This window comes from Physella acuta, unplaced genomic scaffold (genome assembly GCF_028476545.2).
Source record: "Physella acuta isolate Inbredline_101_S28 unplaced genomic scaffold, ASM2847654v3 ptg000079l, whole genome shotgun sequence".
NCBI lineage: Eukaryota > Metazoa > Mollusca > Gastropoda > Physidae > Physella > Physella acuta.
Genome location: NW_026731599.1, coordinates 1140372 through 1157726, shown reverse-complemented (window position 1 = coordinate 1157726; position 17355 = coordinate 1140372). Strand labels below are relative to the sequence as shown.

Here is a 17355-nt window from a genome sequence, read left to right as displayed (position 1 = left end):
TATTTCTTAAGTTCATCAATACCGTGAGCTAGAGAAATATTTCTTGAGTTCATCAATACCGTGAGCTAGAGAAATATTTCTTAAGTTCATCAATACCGTGAGCTAGAGAAATATTTCTTGAGTTCATACCGTGAGCTAGAGAAATATTTCTTGAGTTCATACCGTGAGCTAGAGAAATATTTCTTGAGTTCATATCGTCAGCTAGAGAAATATTTCTTGAGTTCATCAATACCGTGAGCTAGAGAAATATTTCTTGAGTTCATCAATACCGTGAGCTAGAGAAATATTTCTTGAGTTCATCAATACCGTGAGCTAGAGAAATATTTCTTGAGTTCATACCGTGAGCTAGAGAAATATTTCTTGAGTTCATCAATACCGTGAGCTAGAGAAATATTTCTTGAGTTCATCAATACCGTGAGCTAGAGAAATATTTCTTAAGTTCATCAATACTGGGAGCTAGAGAAATATTTCTTAAGTTCATCAATACTGGGAGCTAGAGAAATATTTCTTAAGTTCATCAATACTGGGAGCTAGAAAAATATTTCTTGAGTTCATCAATACCGTGAGCTAGAGAAATATTTCTTGAATTCATACCGTGTGCTAGAGAAATATTTCTTGAGTTCATCAATACCGTGAGCTAGAGAAATATTTCTTGAGTTCATACCGTGAGCTAGAGAAATATTTCTTAAGTTCATCAATACCGTGAGCTAGAGAAATATTTCTTGAGTTCATCAATACCGTGAGCTAGAGAAATATTTCTTGAGTTCATCAATACTGTGAGCTAGAGAAATATTTCTTGAGTTCATACCGTCAGCTAGAGAAATATTTCTTGAGTTCATACCGTGAGCTAAAGAAATATTTCTTGAGTTCATACCGTCAGCTAGAGAAATATTTCTTGAGTTCATCAATACCGTGAGCTAGAGAAATATTTCTTGAGTTCATCAATACCGTGAGCTAGAGAAATCATTCTTGAGTTCATCAATACCGTGAGCTAGAGAAATATTTCTTGAGTTCATACCGTGAGCTAGAGAAATATTTCTTGAGTTCATCAATACCGTGAGCTAGAGAAATATTTCTTGAGTTCATCAATACCGTGAGCTAGAGAAATATTTCTTAAGTTCATCTATACCGTGAGCTAGAGAAATATTTCTTAAGTTCATCAACACCGTGAGCTAGAGAAATATTTCTTGAGTTCATCAATACCGTGAGCTAGAGAAATATTTCTTAAGTTCATCAATACCGTGAGCTAGAGAAATATTTCTTGAGTTCATCAATACCGTGAGCTAGAGAAATATTTCTTGAGTTCATACCGTGAGCTAGAGAAATATTTCTTGAGTTCATACCGTGAGCTAGAGAAATATTTCTTGAGTTCATACCGTCAGCTAGAGAAATATTTCTTGAGTTCATCAATACCGTGAGCTAGAGAAATATTTCTTGAGTTCATCAATACCGTGAGCTAGAGAAATATTTCTTAAGTTCATCAATACCGTGAGCTAGAGAAATATTTCTTGAGTTCATACCGTGAGCTAGAGAAATATTTCTTGAGTTCATCAATACCGTGAGCTAGAGAAATATTTCTTGAGTTCATCAATACCGTGAGCTAGAGAAATATTTCTTAAGTTCATCAATACTGGGAGCTAGAGAAATATTTCTTAAGTTCATCAATACTGGGAGCTAGAGAAATATTTCTTAAGTTCATCAATACTGGGAGCTAGAAAAATATTTCTTGAGTTCATCAATACCGTGAGCTAGAGAAATATTTCTTGAATTCATACCGTGAGCTAGAGAAATATTTCTTGAGTTCATCAATACCGTGAGCTAGAGAAATATTTCTTGAGTTCATCAATACCGTGAGCTACAGAAATATTTCTTGAGTTCATCAATACCGTGAGCTAGAGAAATATTTCTTGAGTTCATCAATACCGTGAGCTAGAGAAATATTTCTTGAGTTCATCAATACCGTGAGCTAGAGAAATATTTCTTGAGTTCATCAATACTGTGAGCTAGAGAAATATTTCTTGAGTTCATCAATACCGTGAGCTAGAGAAATATTTCTTAAGTTCATCAATACCGTGAGCTAGAGAAATATTTCTTGAGTTCATACCGTGAGCTAGAGAAATATTTCTTGAGTTCATCAATACCGTGAGCTAGAGAAATATTTCTTGAGTTCATACCGTGAGCTAGAGAAATATTTCTTGAGTTCATCAATACCGTGAGCTAGAGAAATATTTCTTGAGTTCATCAATACCGTGAGCTAGAGAAATATTTCTTGAGTTCATACCGTGAGCTAGAGAAATATTTCTTGAGTTCATCAATACCGTGAGCTAGAGAAATATTTCTTGAGTTCATCAATACTGTGAGCTAGAGAAATATTTCTTGAGTTCATCAATACCGTGAGCTAGAGAAATATTTCTTGAGTTCATCAATACTGTGAGCTAGAGAAATATTTCTTGAGTTCATCAATACCGTGAGCTAGCTGGGTCAGACTAACGTGAGTTTACCGCTGGGGTTCTCGTGACGTACCTTGAGGTGAGTCTGGCACAGGTGGAGGAATGTCAGCTTTTTGGTGTTCTCTTGCATGTCTTTCAACATCTGCTCCTGGACATTTTCATCGCCTGGGAAAAGGTCAAACTTTAGGTTAGAGGTCAACAACGAGTAGATGTTTATAAATAGCTCACGTGACAATGTGACTATAGTGACCCAACATTCAGACTGTACCCACCTTGTGTAGCGACCCAACATTCAGACTGTACCCACCTTTAGATAGTTTGCTGGATGACAGTTTTGAGTAAAATTTTTGAGTTTTCTTCCTTTGACGTTTGAGCACTAAAACTTCCTGACTGATGCTAGCGAGTCGACGTTCTATACTTGCCTGGTTTTCTTCGTCCTGCAATACAACGGCAGGGTATAGCATGTAGCACTTGAGCTGATGGTTTGTATGTCTGTGTGTATGTATGTCTGTGTATGGGGGCTGGGGTATATGTGTGAGGGGTTGGGGTATGTCTGTTTGAGGGGTTGGTTTAAGTGTGTATGTAAGGGGCTGGGTTATGTGTGTTTGAGGGTCTGGGTTATGTGTATGTGCAAGAGGTTGGGTTATGTGTGTGTGAGGGGTTGGGTTATGTCTGTATGTGAAGGCTTTTGTGTGAGGGGTTAGGTTATGCAATTAATAAAACAGTTTTGAAACTTAGTGGACATAACAGGATTAAATGTTAGCGATCACTCAATAGATTACTCTATTCAGAAACAGAAGGGGAGATAACTAGCTAGGCGCTATCATCCGACCGGTCTGGTGAGCTGTGGTTCACGAGAATGTTTACAATCGTAGAGCCGGGAGAAAAATAAGAGGTAGCTAATATAGTTTTTTAAATGATAAGAAACTAACGGGAGGTAGTAAGATTAAGAACTATCCTTCGCTTTATCAGCTTGCTGTTGTCTGTAAATTGTGGCCAAGTACGGCTGCTTTTCACGGGGCAGATAATCGTCATGTAGATACCGCGAGCTAGTGCTGGTGTTTTACAGCAAGTATTTTTAGTTGTGCTGACTTCATAAATTAGGAATCACTAAAAAAAAAATAGAAACTTGAACAAATATAAAAATCTTTATAGCAACAAACTTTTAAATGCACTAAAAATAAGAAACAACGTTTTAATAACAAGCTTTTATGTAGTAATGCACGAAAAAGTAAATAAATCATACACTACAATTAAAATAACTATAAGGAAAAGCGTGGTTCACTTTAGTATTTATTGGATACCTTTACTAATATTTAGGTAGAGATCCACGCTCTTCTTATAGTTATTTAAATAGTAGTGTAAAATTTATTTTCTACTTTTTAGTGCATTAGTACATAAAAGCTTGTTATTAAAACGTTTTTTATGAATTTTTTTAGTACTTTAAATGTTTTATTTACAATAGAGTTGCATGACTAAAAACCATTGCGCACCTATTGAACGTGATGACGCGCTATTGAACGTGATGACGCGTGTGGAGTAGTTGGATAGGACTGCCTACTGATTTGGTCAAATTTTTAATTAATTCATAAAAAAATTAATCAGGCGACCAATTAAGTCAAATTGAATGTCATGATGCATTGTCTTCACGTTTTGACCCGCGTACCAATTACGAACCGTATCTGTCAGTTAGAAGTGCCTGCAATTTCGCTCGGGCGTTTCGATCTAGACAGACTGACGACTGACGACAGACAGAGGAAGTGAGTTAAATAAAAGCTTGTAAAATATAATTCGGTTTCTTTTGTTACTAATGAGATTTTAAAAATATATTTTAGGGACAAAAGCTTTTATGAAAAAAATTAAATTAGTTTTATTTTCTTATTTTCAGTGCATTTAAAAGCTTGTTGCTATAAAGTTTTTTTTTTTTTTTTAAATTTTGCTTTAGTATAGAAACTTCACCAAAATATTTTCCTAATGTATGTTGTGACCAGTTCCAACCACACCATAGTAGCCACATTACTGTACAATTTTTAGGCCTTTGGTCATTCTACAGTCCAGTTATGCCTCTAAGGACTCTCAAGCCAATATTTACACACAAACTAGACTATAGAATGAATGAAATGATGACGTCAACTTACTATCGAGTGAATAAAGTGATCAACCTCTGAGGTCAGGCTGAGCTGGATCATGGCTGAATGGTAGACCACGTCCCCCCGTCTCCTGTAGCCCAGTAGGGACATGTTCACATCGTCCAGAATGTTGCCCTCTGATCCCCGTCTGCTTGCAGGCCTGGACCTGGCAGTCGTTTGATTGGTCAGGTCGACGACCTTGACACCTGGATACACAGCAGAAAATGTTCGCGTTGGCTGCTCGGGTGCTGGAAACAGCCTTGAACTTGGTCTCATGGTTGACCTAGCTTTGCCGTGCGAATCTCCAGGAATGAAGTGCGTCTGAAGGTCTTGAGATTCCTGTCTCTCGGTGCTAGTTCTGCGTCCGTTGACCTGGCTAGGCGGCCTTGTGGCCCTGTGAGCCGGGGGCCTGACCTGGGCAGGCGGCATCTCCTTGAAAAGCTCGGGTTTGCTGGCGGCCAGCCGCCTCATTTCTGTCGACAAATCAATTTCTTCTTCACCATCAATTTTTCTTTCTTCAATTTTTCTTTCATCAATTTTATTTTCATAACTTTTCGAGTTCGACTGAGTGATTGGGTGTGTACTTGATTTCAGTTCAGTCATGTTATGGCTAGCACCAGTAGCTGTGCTGTGGCTAGCACCAGTAGCTGTGCTGTGGCTAGCACCAGTAGCTGTGCTGTGGCTAGCATCAGTAGCTGTGCTGTGGCTAGCACCAGTAGTTGTGCTGTGGCTAGCACCAGTAGCTGTGCTGTGGCTAGCACCAGTAGCTGTGCTGTGGCTAGCACCAGTAGCTGTGCTGTGGCTAGCACCAGTAGCTGTGCTGTGGCTAGCACCAGTAGCTGTGCTGTGGCTAGCACCAGTAGCTGTGCTGTGGCTAGCACCAGTAGCTGTGCTGTGGCTAGCACCACCTGCGGTTGAAGGCACGTTCTGTAAATGGGCCAAATGCTGAGCTTGACCCAGATCGCCTTCCTGCAGCACAGTACTAGAGGGGGCGTGTCTGTGGTCAGTGTGGGCCTGGTCCACACCTGGGCTGGACCTCAGTGGCGCCACCTTGAGGGTGTGGTTAGAGTGACGCGAGGGATGACCTGTGTGACGCCGTCTGGCTTCACTCATCACCTCAATGTTGGGTGATTTGTTTGAATTCACACTGACTCTACTTGCCGACTCTGCCACACTGACTCTATTTGCTGACTCTGTCACACTGACTCTGCTGGACGACTCTGTCACACTGACTCTGCCCTCGGAAGATGAATCTGAATGATAGACGTGATTGGCCAATGGAAATTGAGCTGGAAGAATTTGATTGGCTGTGTGGTTCCGTACATGAGTTTTGAGTGGTGTGAATGTTTTCTTTGATCTGGCTCCCTTAAAACCGTTTGGATGTTGGCCCTTGTCCGCGTGCTTGTGTGCCGCGCCCCCAGCTGGTGACGTGGAGGAAAACCTGGAAATGTAAAAAACAAAATTAGGCGGATCAAGGTGAGAAAAAGTGGGGAGGCTGGTGTTTAGGTTGGTAGGGAGGTGAGTGTCTAGGTTGGTAGGGAGGTGAGTGTCTAGGTTGGTAGGGAGGTGGGTGTCTAGGTTGGTAGGGAGGTGAGTGTCAGGTTGGTGGGGAGGTGGGTGTCTAGGTTGTTAGGGAGGTGGGTGTCAGGTTGGTGGGGTGGTGAGTGTCTAGGTTGGTGGGGAGGTGGGTGTCTAGGTTGTTAGGGAGGTGAGTGTCAGGTTGGTGGGGTGGTGAGTGTCTAGGTTGGTAGGGAGGTGGGTGTCTAGGTTGTTAGGGAGGTGAGTGTCAGGTTGGTGGGGTGGTGGGTGTCTAGGTTGGTAGGGAGGTGGGTATCTAGGTTGGTAGGGAGGTGAGTGTCTAGGTTGGTAGGGAGGTGGGTGTCTAGGTTGGTGGGGAGGTGGGTGTCTAGGTTGGTGGGGAGGTGGGTGTCTAGGTTGGTAGGGAGGTGGGTGTCTAGGTTGGTAGGGAGGTGAGTGTCTAGGTTGGTAGGGAGGTGAGTGTCTAGGTTGGTGGGGAGGTGAGTGTCTAGGTTGGTAGGGAGGTGGGTATCTAGGTTGGTGGGGAGGGGAGCCGGACGTTTTCCCGAAAGACGCTTGCCAGAATGCATTTTGCCCGAAGGCCGATATCCCGAATGAACACTTGCCCGAATGCGACAAATGCCCGAACGCCACTTGCCCGGATGTGAAAACAAAACATACAGAAATCAGCAACAAACAAATCAGCTAGGTTGATGAAATTTCATATATAAGTATTTTATCAAAATCGTTGATCCGTATCAACTTTTGAGCGATTTCCGAGAACCGGAGGTGGTACTTTTTCTACTTTGAATTTTTCAAAAGCCTATAACTTGAGTACTATTTCAGATAGATAAATGAAATTTCACATGTAAGTAAAAGATCTAATTCTCTACCTTCTTTCAAATTTTGAGTAATTTCCGTTGACCGGAAGTACTAATTTACGCTATTTCCGATTTCTCAAAAAAAACGCATGTAAATTTATAAAGTACTAATAATATTGCGCACTATTATGCACATTTTCTTTTGGCGTTCGCTTGGTGCGCAATTCGTTTTTCTATGAGATTCTATTCTATTTTTAAAAGTTTAAGTAATTAAAAATCATGTCTATATTCCAGGTTATATAAGAATATTCAAGAAAGTTTAGGGGAGATCACTCCCGGTTTATTTTATTTACAATAGAGTTGCATGACTAAAAATCATTGCGCACCTAATGAACGTGATGGCGCGTTGATAATAGTGTGGAATAGTTGGGTAAGACTGCCTACTAATTTGGTCAAAATTTTAATTAATTCATTAATATATTAATTAGGCAACCAATTAAGTAAAATTTAATGTCGTGTTGTATTGTCTTCATGTCTTGACCCACGTGCCAACTGTGAACCGTATCTGTTAGTTAGAAGTGCCCGTAATTTCGTTCGGGCGTTCCGATCTAGACTGACAATAGACTGACGACTGACGACAGACAGAGAAAGTGAGTTAAATTAAAGCTTGTAAAAATACTTTAAAATGAACGCAACTAATGTTCGTATAATAGAAACGATAAAATTAGTACCGAGAATTAAAAACATCTATTATATCTTTAAAAATTAATTGAGCATTCAACTAAGTAAAATTTTAAGTCACATTGCATTATTATCCGGTCTTGATCTACGTGCCAAGTTTGAAAGAAATCGGCAGGGTAGAAGAGGTCGAAATTTCGCTCGTCCGTTTGGACCATGTCGGACGGAGCATTAAGCACAACAGACAGTGGAGGCAAGTTGAAATAAGCACAACAGACAGTGGAGGCAAGTTGAAATAAGCACAACAGACAGTGGAGGCAAGTTGAAATAAAGCTTGTAAAGCTTCTTCATGGATCATTTCTAAAATATCTAACATTTAATAGGCCTTTTGTTGACATACGTTCTTAACTATGGAAAACGTTTGCAGATCTGAACAAGAACTTAGTCTCGAGGCCTGAGGCCTGCAACTTACCGGGTATCACGTGACGTCTGACCTCCTGAGGCCGTGTACAGTTGTCTGAGCGTGGTGTAGGGCCACACCAAGTGGAAATATTTTTCTGTCACGGCGCTACAAAAGGTCTCCAAGGTCAGGCCAGACAAGGTCAAGATGTACTGGGCTGTCATGAAATGGACATAACCAACAATTAAAATTAATACACTTTGCAACATGTACATGATCCACAAGAAAACAATTTTTAACTTTAACGGAATACATGAACACAACACACAATAGAACCTGATCACGTAAACAGACAATTGCATCCACTAAGGCTCAAACTTATAGCAAAACGCCCCGATTATTTAAATGAAAGACCGTGAGCTCCCCTAAACTTAGTTTTGTGTCCAAATATAACAGTTATTCATAAATTCAAGTAATGGTATTTAATACAGAATATAACAACCCACACTTTTCTTTTTAGTTATTTGAATAACAGTTCATTATGATATATTTATCTATTTAATTTAAATAATTTATTTTCTCATTTTAGTGCATTATTACTTTAGATAATTCATTAAAAAATAATTAGTTATCCAATTAAATCAAATTTTATTTAAGATTGCCTTGTCTTCAAGACTTGGCCCACGTGTAATCTTTGAAACGAATCGGTTCATTAGAAGTGCTCGAAGTTTCGCTAGCCCTTTTTAATCTATGACGACAAAAGCGCAATAGAAAGACAGACAGAGGAAGCAAGTTGAAGCTTGTGAAAACGTTTTAAAATAACAAGTGTCTATATAATTAATTACTAGACTACCCGTTATCTAGTTAGATAACTGTGGGTTTCGGGGGGTCATCCATAAATGACATCACGTCTGCCAGCACTTATCATCCCAAAATAACCAGACCCCACATTCAAAAAGACGTTTTTTATATTTTAAAAACTCTACTAGACTCTACTTCACCTGCCCAGTGCCCCGCCAAGTCTCAGACATGTTTGTATTAAAAAAAAAAACGATTCAGGCCGAGCATGGCGCTGACCACACTATCCCTTCATATGCTGAGAACATAGAAACAGGTGAACTCTACTTCACCTACCCTGTGCCCCGCTAGGTCCTGATAGTCAACCTTATCATTCACATATAGGCCTTAGAAAAAATAATTGAAAACATTGTTGTAAAATAACATCTTTTTACTATTACTAAAGCCATTGTTCTAAAACTTTAAAATTAATGTGGTTAATCTACCTATGAATAAATCAATAAATTATTAATTAACGTCTTTAAATAAATGTGTGATTAACAGTCTGTCTGCAATCAAAAATTGTTTTCTACCTACATACTATTTTACAGCCCCCCATATAGAGCAGTTTCCTTACAGTACCAAATCAGACAAACAAAAAAAATAAAACAAATGAATATTCAAACAAACTTGAGTTTTAGTAGTATATAGATAGATAGATTTATGTATTTTAAAGAAGAAATTAAATAATTTTCTTTATAATGATGAATGGCTATTTAAATGGCTAAAATAAAGCGTTGGTTGCTTCTAAAATTCTAGTAAAAGAATTCAGCGACCCACGCTTTTCTTTATATTATTGAAAATGCTTTGATCTATTTTAATAGCTTGTTAGTATTGCGTTTCACACAGACGGACCAACTTATCCGATGGTTTAATTAGCAGCACTAGATCACACACAGAAGGACCAACTTATCCGATGGTTTAATTAGCAGCACTAGATCACACACAGACGGACCAACTTATCCGATGGTTTAATTAGCAGCACTAGATCACACACAGACGGACCAACTTATCCGATGGTTTAATTAGCAGCACTAGATCACACACAGACGGACCAACTTATCCGATGGTTTAATTAGCAGCACTAGATCACACACAGAAGGACCAACTTATCCGATGGTTTAATTAGCAGCACTAGATCACACACAGACGGACCAACTTATTCGATGGTTTAATTAGCAGCACTAGATCACACACAGACGGACCAACTTATCCGATGGTTTAATTAGTAGCACTACATCACTGCTCTCATCATGTCCATCCCCAATTTTCGTTCACACACGCACAAGCATGCAAACACACACATACCCACCCACCCTCCACAACCCCACACGAAATTTCTCCTGAATTAGCAGACTACTTTAATTCGGTCAAGTAACTAATAATATTATTACAATTTTCAGAATTAGTTTTTCGTTGTTTGAAAAGTATTCAAGTGCATTGTTAAAACCTCTATTCGTTAAAACTTTGAAATTTGAATATTTTAATCAATTTTCCAATTAATAAAATATTACCGTGAAATTAAATAATTTATTATTGACGAAAAAGATATCCCATTCCATTCTGTCGTCCATTAAAAATAATATTTACAAATGTACTAAATACATAAAACAAGTATTAAGAGTAATTAATAAACTGATATACAAAAGTGTTAGATTTTTGCCTGGATAATAATAACTTGTAATAATTTTTTTTATTTCTTTTTGCGCTTATGAAGTTTTGCAATTTAATACCGTCCTATATAAAACTTTCAAACACACATTCATTGAACTATGTTCATTTTGCAATACATAGCTCGTCATTTTAAGTTGCTACACACCCAAATCGTACGTGATAACCTCGAAAAAAAATTAAACACGAATAATAGAGAAAACGGATTCATATTTAAGATATTGATAGTACTAGTCGACCTGGTTTCCGTTGGAAAACGATCTGATTGCAGCATTACATTCGACAAAACGTCTTACATACGAAGACTATCCCTTGCCATCAGACACACACTAGCAATCGTATAACTTATCAACAGGATATATCCACAACAATTGATATGAGTAATAAATAGTTTTTAGACACCTACCTAAAGCTATGTCATCCAAGCCATTGTCTAAAATCCCATCCTCTGAAAATGTTTGATGAATAACTTTGAGAACATCGTGTAGCATGTCCTGCTTGTCTGACTCGTGTGTGCTGGCAAGTAGCTTGTCCATCAAGCTCTCGCTGGGATATTGCGGGTTTGTTAAACAAATGCCCGAGTCTTTAGACGGCGACGGAGAGGACGTGTTCGAGTCCTGGACCCCACGCCACGTCTTGTGGGCTGTTTTGCTGTTGTGTAGGAGCGATTTCTCATTCCTAGAGACCGGGCCCTGGTCTGGCTCCCTCCCACCCCTGTAGCCCGGGCCCAGGTCTGGCTCCCTCCCACCCCTGTAGCCCGGGCCCAGGTCTGGCTCCCTCCCACCCCTGTAGCCCGGGCCCAGGTCTGGCTCCCTCCCACCCCTGTAGCCCGGGCCCAGGTCTGGCTCCCTCCCACCCCCGTAGTGGCCACTGGCCAATCTAAAATGTTCTTGATTGTTCCAAACTGTGTGAGGAAGTGCTTGCTCCACCAGGGCTGTGGAGTAATGAGGTAGAGTGGCGCCACCCAGCGAGGGGTGTGTCGGAGGGTAGGATGGGAAGGGCAGCAAGTAACCTGTGGCAGAATCTTGCAGGTATGTATAGGGGAGGGGAAGGTTGCTAGAGCCGGGCAAAGAAAACTGATATCTGCTGTTTGAGACTGCAGATGGCTGCATGGCTGCGGTGCTGAATACAGTTGTGTGGTGCGGATGGCGTGAGTTTCCTGTAGACATGTGAACTGTAGTGGCCGTCGTTAAGTAAGTCTGACTGGGCTGGGAAGGTTGTGGTAACACATAGGCGGGTGGTGATGAGGAGGTGATTTGCCCAGAGGATTGCGGGGCTCGCATCAAGTGACTTTTTAAGTGCTGGGCAATGGCTGAGGCCAATTCTTCCGCGTGGGAGTAGTGATCTAAATGCTGATTTGAGATGGAGTAGTGATCTAAATGCTGCGTCTGCTGAGCGTGAACATGACCGGAAGTGTCCACCATTTTGCCTGGCTCTCTGTGCCTGCTGAGATTTTCTTTGATTTGCTTCAGCTTGGCCACCACAGTAGTGTCAGCCCCTGCTGACCTCTGCCCTTCTGACCTCTGCCCTGCTGACCTCTGCGCCTCTTGGATGACGATAGGTCTGAAGTGTGTAGCCGGAGATGAAAATGCCGATGGAACTCGCGGCTCATTGGCTTGTCTCGGCACTGGCTTGAACAGAGTTGGAGGCGTGGTGCTCGTGTTGCTGGCGGGTTTGAAGGCAGAAGCAGATTTCTCTTCTAACATACTACTGTCAGCCTCTTTGTTCTGAGAAAAATACACAATAGGAAATCTCATTTCATCGCTCGAAAACAGCAATTAGACTCCCCCCCTTCCCCTCCACACTTTCGATTTCTTTACATAGAATAAAGTGAGGACCTGGTTTTTACACTAGATCCTACACTGACCTCTACACTAGGTCTTACACTGACCTCTACACTAGCTCTTACACTGACCTCTACACTAGGTCTTACACTGACTACTACACTAGCTCTTACAGTGACCTCTACACTAGGTCTTACACTGACCTCTACACTAGCTCTTACACTGACCTGTACACTAGCTCTTACACGGACCTCTACACTAGGTCTTACACTGACCTCTACACTTGCTCTTACACTGACCTCTACACTTGCTCTTACACTGACCTGTACACTAGCTCTTACACTGACCTGTACACTAGCTCTTACACGGACCTCTACACTAGGTCTTACACTGACCTCTACACTTGCTCTTACACTGACCTCTACACTAGCTCTTACACTGACCTCTACACTTGCTCTTACACTGACCTGTACACTAGCTCTTACACTGACCTCTACACTAGGTCTTACACTGACTACTACACTAGCTCTTACACTGACCTCTACACTAGGTCTTACACTGACCTCTACACTAGCTCTTACACTGACCTCTACACTTGCTCTTACACTGACCTCTACACTTGCTCTTACACCGATAGCTGACTTGTAGAGGTTCTCACAGTGTTGCTGAGAGCTGCTGGTGTTGGCCAGATCAAACTCCTGGCAAAGCTGTCAAAAGGTTTTATTTATTCATTTATTTATTTATTCATTTATTTATTTATTCATTTATTCATTTATTTATTTTTCAATAGTAATCACGGAGGCCTTTTTCACATTGGCTATTTTAAAATAAACAAACATAGTAGTAACACAGCACTAAAAATAAAGAATACATAAAGAAATAATATTACATAGTTATAATACAAAAAGAGATAAAATAAGAATATAATAGATGAATGAGAAATGTTGCAATGAGTCAGTTGGGGGGGGGGGGGGGGGTCATTAAATAATTGTTGTTTTAGTTTAGTTTTGAATATATTTTCAGATCTAGATAGTTTTATTTTATTAGGAAGATTGTTCCACAACTTAGAACCAGAATAGGCGAAGCTATGTTTTTAGAAAAAAAGTTGTATATGGGATCGGTTCAGAATGTAGGCTAATTAAAAATAGAAGTACAGAATTTAGGCTAATTAAAAATAGGGTTTGCTCGCTAATATTAAAAAAAGTTTTCTTTTTACTAGAGCCTACCTACCCCCTGTCGACTAACTAATTTTTTAAAATGAAGAAACTATCTTGCATGTTAATATAGCGACGAACCCTTGACTGCAGACAGAAATAATTTTTAGCGCAATTTAAAAAAAAAAAAAAAAAAAAAGAAAAATTGCGTTTAATAATGCGTCATTTCTGGATAGATGAATGTGTGTCCGCAGCTTTAAGTCGTATCTCCTCCTCAACAAAGCAATATCGAGGACTAGTTCCTGGATTTCCCGGAAAAGCCAAAAAACCTCGAAAAAATGCAGTTTTTGGCCCATCTCGGCAACCAGACCACTTAGCGACTTGAAACATTTACCAATCGATTCCTGCCATAATTTAGAACAATATTGCCGAAGAAAGTTTTCAAAAATATCATTTCGTTCGGTCACAACAAATTAATTTCTTCTAATTTGTATTGGCTAAGATTACTAAGAATATACAAATATTTCTACCACCCTCATCCCAAAGTTCCAAACCAAGCACACCGGCTGAGGCAGTCGCTAGTGAGAGGTAACGGCTACACACGCTGCCATTGGCCAGACTCGCGCAGATCTCGCGAGGGGGCGGGGACTAGCTCTGCTTGTGTGGTTTAAACTGAGCATCGTGTAGGAGTTTATATTTATAGGATGATTTACTTATTAACATAAGGAAATTGCGCTTAAATTGTCACTACAATTTTTATTAAATTGTTTTTTATAAACGTATTTTTTATTTTACATTTTTGTTAGTGTATAGCAATCTATGTTCCCTATAGGGCTTGTAAGTAGGTCATCAACTTCATATCATACTAGCCAGCTAGTATTTTTCAAACCAATTGTGAATATGTTTATTAAATCGGTGAAAAAAGAAATAAAAGTTACTTACGCTATTGTTAAGTTATTTAAAATAGTAAAAACTGATAATGATCTTTGCGAATTCACCTGACCCTGGCTAACGAGATTTCAAATTTTAAGTAAAAGAGACTTACAAGCCCTATAACAATCATGTTCCCATAGCAATATTTGATCCCTAGCAATTATGTTCCCATAGCAATATTTGATCCCTAGCAATTATGTTCCCATAGCAATATTTGATCCCTAGCAATTATGTTCCCATAGCAATATTTGATCCCTAGCAATTATGTTCCCTATAGCAATATTTGTTCCCTAGCAATTATGTTCCCTATAGCAATCTTTGTTCAGATAAAAAGAAACTTGCGGCCATCTTTAAGATTGTTGAATGCCAATCTAAGTGGCTAAGATTCCAGTCGGACATGAAATATTTACTAGCCAAGCTTCTCAAATTCTAAAAATTTCATTGGAAGATCGCGTGAAATAGCCTGATTCCATCTGTCTATGACGTAATCTGACTGCCTATGACGTAACCTGACGTGCATGACGTAATTCGACTCACACGAAGGGCGGTGCCTAAGTCCGGCCGTTGCTCAGGGTTCTTGTGTGTGAGAGCTTGAATGAGAACTTCCACAGTCTCCGTCCTTTGGTTGCCTGCAGCTGCCAGCAACGTTTTACCCAAGCCAAATAGGCAAGTCTGTGGACCAAAGTATATAGTTTTTATTTATTGCCGAATAGGCAAATCTGTGGACCAAAGTATATAGTTTTTATTTATTGCCGAATAGGCAAGTCTGTGGACCAAAGTATATAGTTTTTATTTATTGCCAAATAGGCAAGTCTGTGGACCAAAGTTTAAAGTTTTTTTTATTGCCAAATAGGCAAGTCTGTGGACCAAAGTTTATAGGTTTTTTTTATTGCCAAATAGGCAAGTCTGTGGACCAAAGTTTAAAGTTTTATTGTCAAAACATCGACCCGCGCTTAGGGGTCTCATCACAGGCTAAACCACAATTGCTGGAATATATATATATATATATATATATATATATATATATATATATATATATATATATATATATATATATATATAACAAGAAAAATGTGGAACACTCTCTACTGCTCAATTTCACATTTTATTCTTTTCTCAAACCTTTTTGACAGTGTGGTACAACCTTAAGACAGTGAGATACAACCTTAAGACAGTGAGGTACAACCTTAAGACAGAGAGGTACAACCTTAAGACAGAGAGGTACAACCTTAAGACAGTGAGATACAACCTTAAGACAGTGAGATACAACCTTAAGACAGTGAGATACAACCTTAAGACAGTGAGATACAACCTTAAGACAGTGAGATACAACCTTAAGACAGTGAGATACAACCTTAAGACAGTGAGGTACAACCTTAAGACAGTGAGATACAACCTTAAGACAGTGAGTTACAACCTTAAGACAGTGAGGTACAACCTTAAGACAGTGAGATACAACCTTAAGACAGTGAGGTACAACCTTAAGACAGTGAGATACAACCTTAAGACAGTGAGATACAACCTTAAGACAGTGAGATACAACCTTAAGACAGTGAGGTACAACCTTAAGACAGTGAGATACAACCTTAAGACAGTGAGATACAACCTTAAGACAGTGAGGTACAACCTTAAGACAGTGAGATACAACCTTAAGACAGTGAGGTACAACCTTAAGACAGTGAGGTACAACCTTAAGACAGTGAGATACAACCTTAAGACAGTGAGATAAAACCTTAAGACAGTGAGATACAACCGTAAGACAGTGAGGTACAACCTTAAGACAGTGAGATACAACCTTAAGACAGTGAGGTACAACCTTAAGACAGTGAGATACAACCTTAAGACAGTGAGATACAACCTTAAGACAGTGAGGTACAACCTTAAGACAGTGAGATACAACCTTAAGACAGTGAGGTACAACCTTAAGACAGTGAGGTACAACCTTAAGACAGTGAGATACAACCTTAAGACAGTGAGGTACAACCTTAAGACAGTGAGGTACAATCTTAAGACAGTGAGGTACAACCTTAAGACAGTGAGATACTACCTTAAGACAGTGAGGTACAACCTTAAGACAGTGAGGTACAACCTTAAGACAGTGAGATACAACCTTAAGACAGTGAGGTACAACCTTAAGACAGTGAGATACAACCTTAAGGCAGTGAGATACAACCTTAAGACAGTGAGATACAACCTTAAGACAGTGAGATACAACCTTAAGACAGTGAGGTACAACCTTAAGACAGTGAGGTACAACCTTAAGACAGTGAGGTACAACCTTAAGACAGTGAGATACAACCTTAAGACAGTGAGATACAACCTTACGACAGTAAGGTACAACCTTAAGACAGTGAGATACAACCTTAAGACAGTGAGATACAACCTTCTCATTTAGGATCCCCCTCTCCTGTAGCTCTGGCGCCATGTAGAAGACTTGCAGGGGCGTGTCTTCGGGGATGGGCTGGAAGGTGACACAGCCAGACGAGCCAATGAGCAGGGTCTCCACAGATATGTAGGCAGCTGTTGACAGATGAGTGACATGTGGTAGTGGGGTCTCATGACATGTTGGTAGTGGGGTCTCATGTCATGTGGTAGTGGGGTCTCATGTCATGTAAGTGTAGGATCTCATGTCATGTGGTAGTGGGGTCTCATGACATATGGTAGTGGGGTCTCATGACATGTGGTAGTGGGGTCTCATGACATGTGGTAGTGTGGTCTCATGGCACGTGGTAGTGTGGTCTCATGTCATGTGGTAGTGGGGTCTCATGTCATGTTGTAGTAGGGTCTCATGTCATGTGGTAGTAGGGTCTCATGTCATGTGGTAGTGGGGTCTCGTGTCATGTGGTATTGGGGTCTCATGTCATGTGGTAGTGTGGTCTCATGTCATGTGGTAGTAGGGTCTCATGTCATGTTGGTAGTGGGGTCTCGTGTCATTTGGTTGTGTGGTCTCATGTCATGTTGGTAGTGGGGTCTCATGTCA

The 17355-nt window shown here is 40.1% G+C and overlaps 1 protein-coding gene across 1 annotated transcript in view; it reads right to left on the bottom strand.

Moving 5' to 3' along the window:
- The window catches only part of LOC131954707 (kinase non-catalytic C-lobe domain-containing protein 1), a 47297-nt gene that overhangs the window by 22064 nt on the left and 7878 nt on the right, over window positions 1–17355 (bottom strand). Inside the window, exons 6-13 of the mRNA XM_059318461.1 lie at window positions 16759–16895; window positions 14913–15047; window positions 12876–12995; window positions 10911–12231; window positions 8069–8213; window positions 4589–6020; window positions 2758–2887; window positions 2524–2615 (exon numbers count right to left, since the gene is read on the bottom strand). Of these exons, the coding sequence (XP_059174444.1) occupies window positions 2524–2615; window positions 2758–2887; window positions 4589–6020; window positions 8069–8213; window positions 10911–12231; window positions 12876–12995; window positions 14913–15047; window positions 16759–16895 (3512 nt within the window). The remainder of the gene's footprint in view (window positions 1–2523; window positions 2616–2757; window positions 2888–4588; window positions 6021–8068; window positions 8214–10910; window positions 12232–12875; window positions 12996–14912; window positions 15048–16758; window positions 16896–17355) is intronic.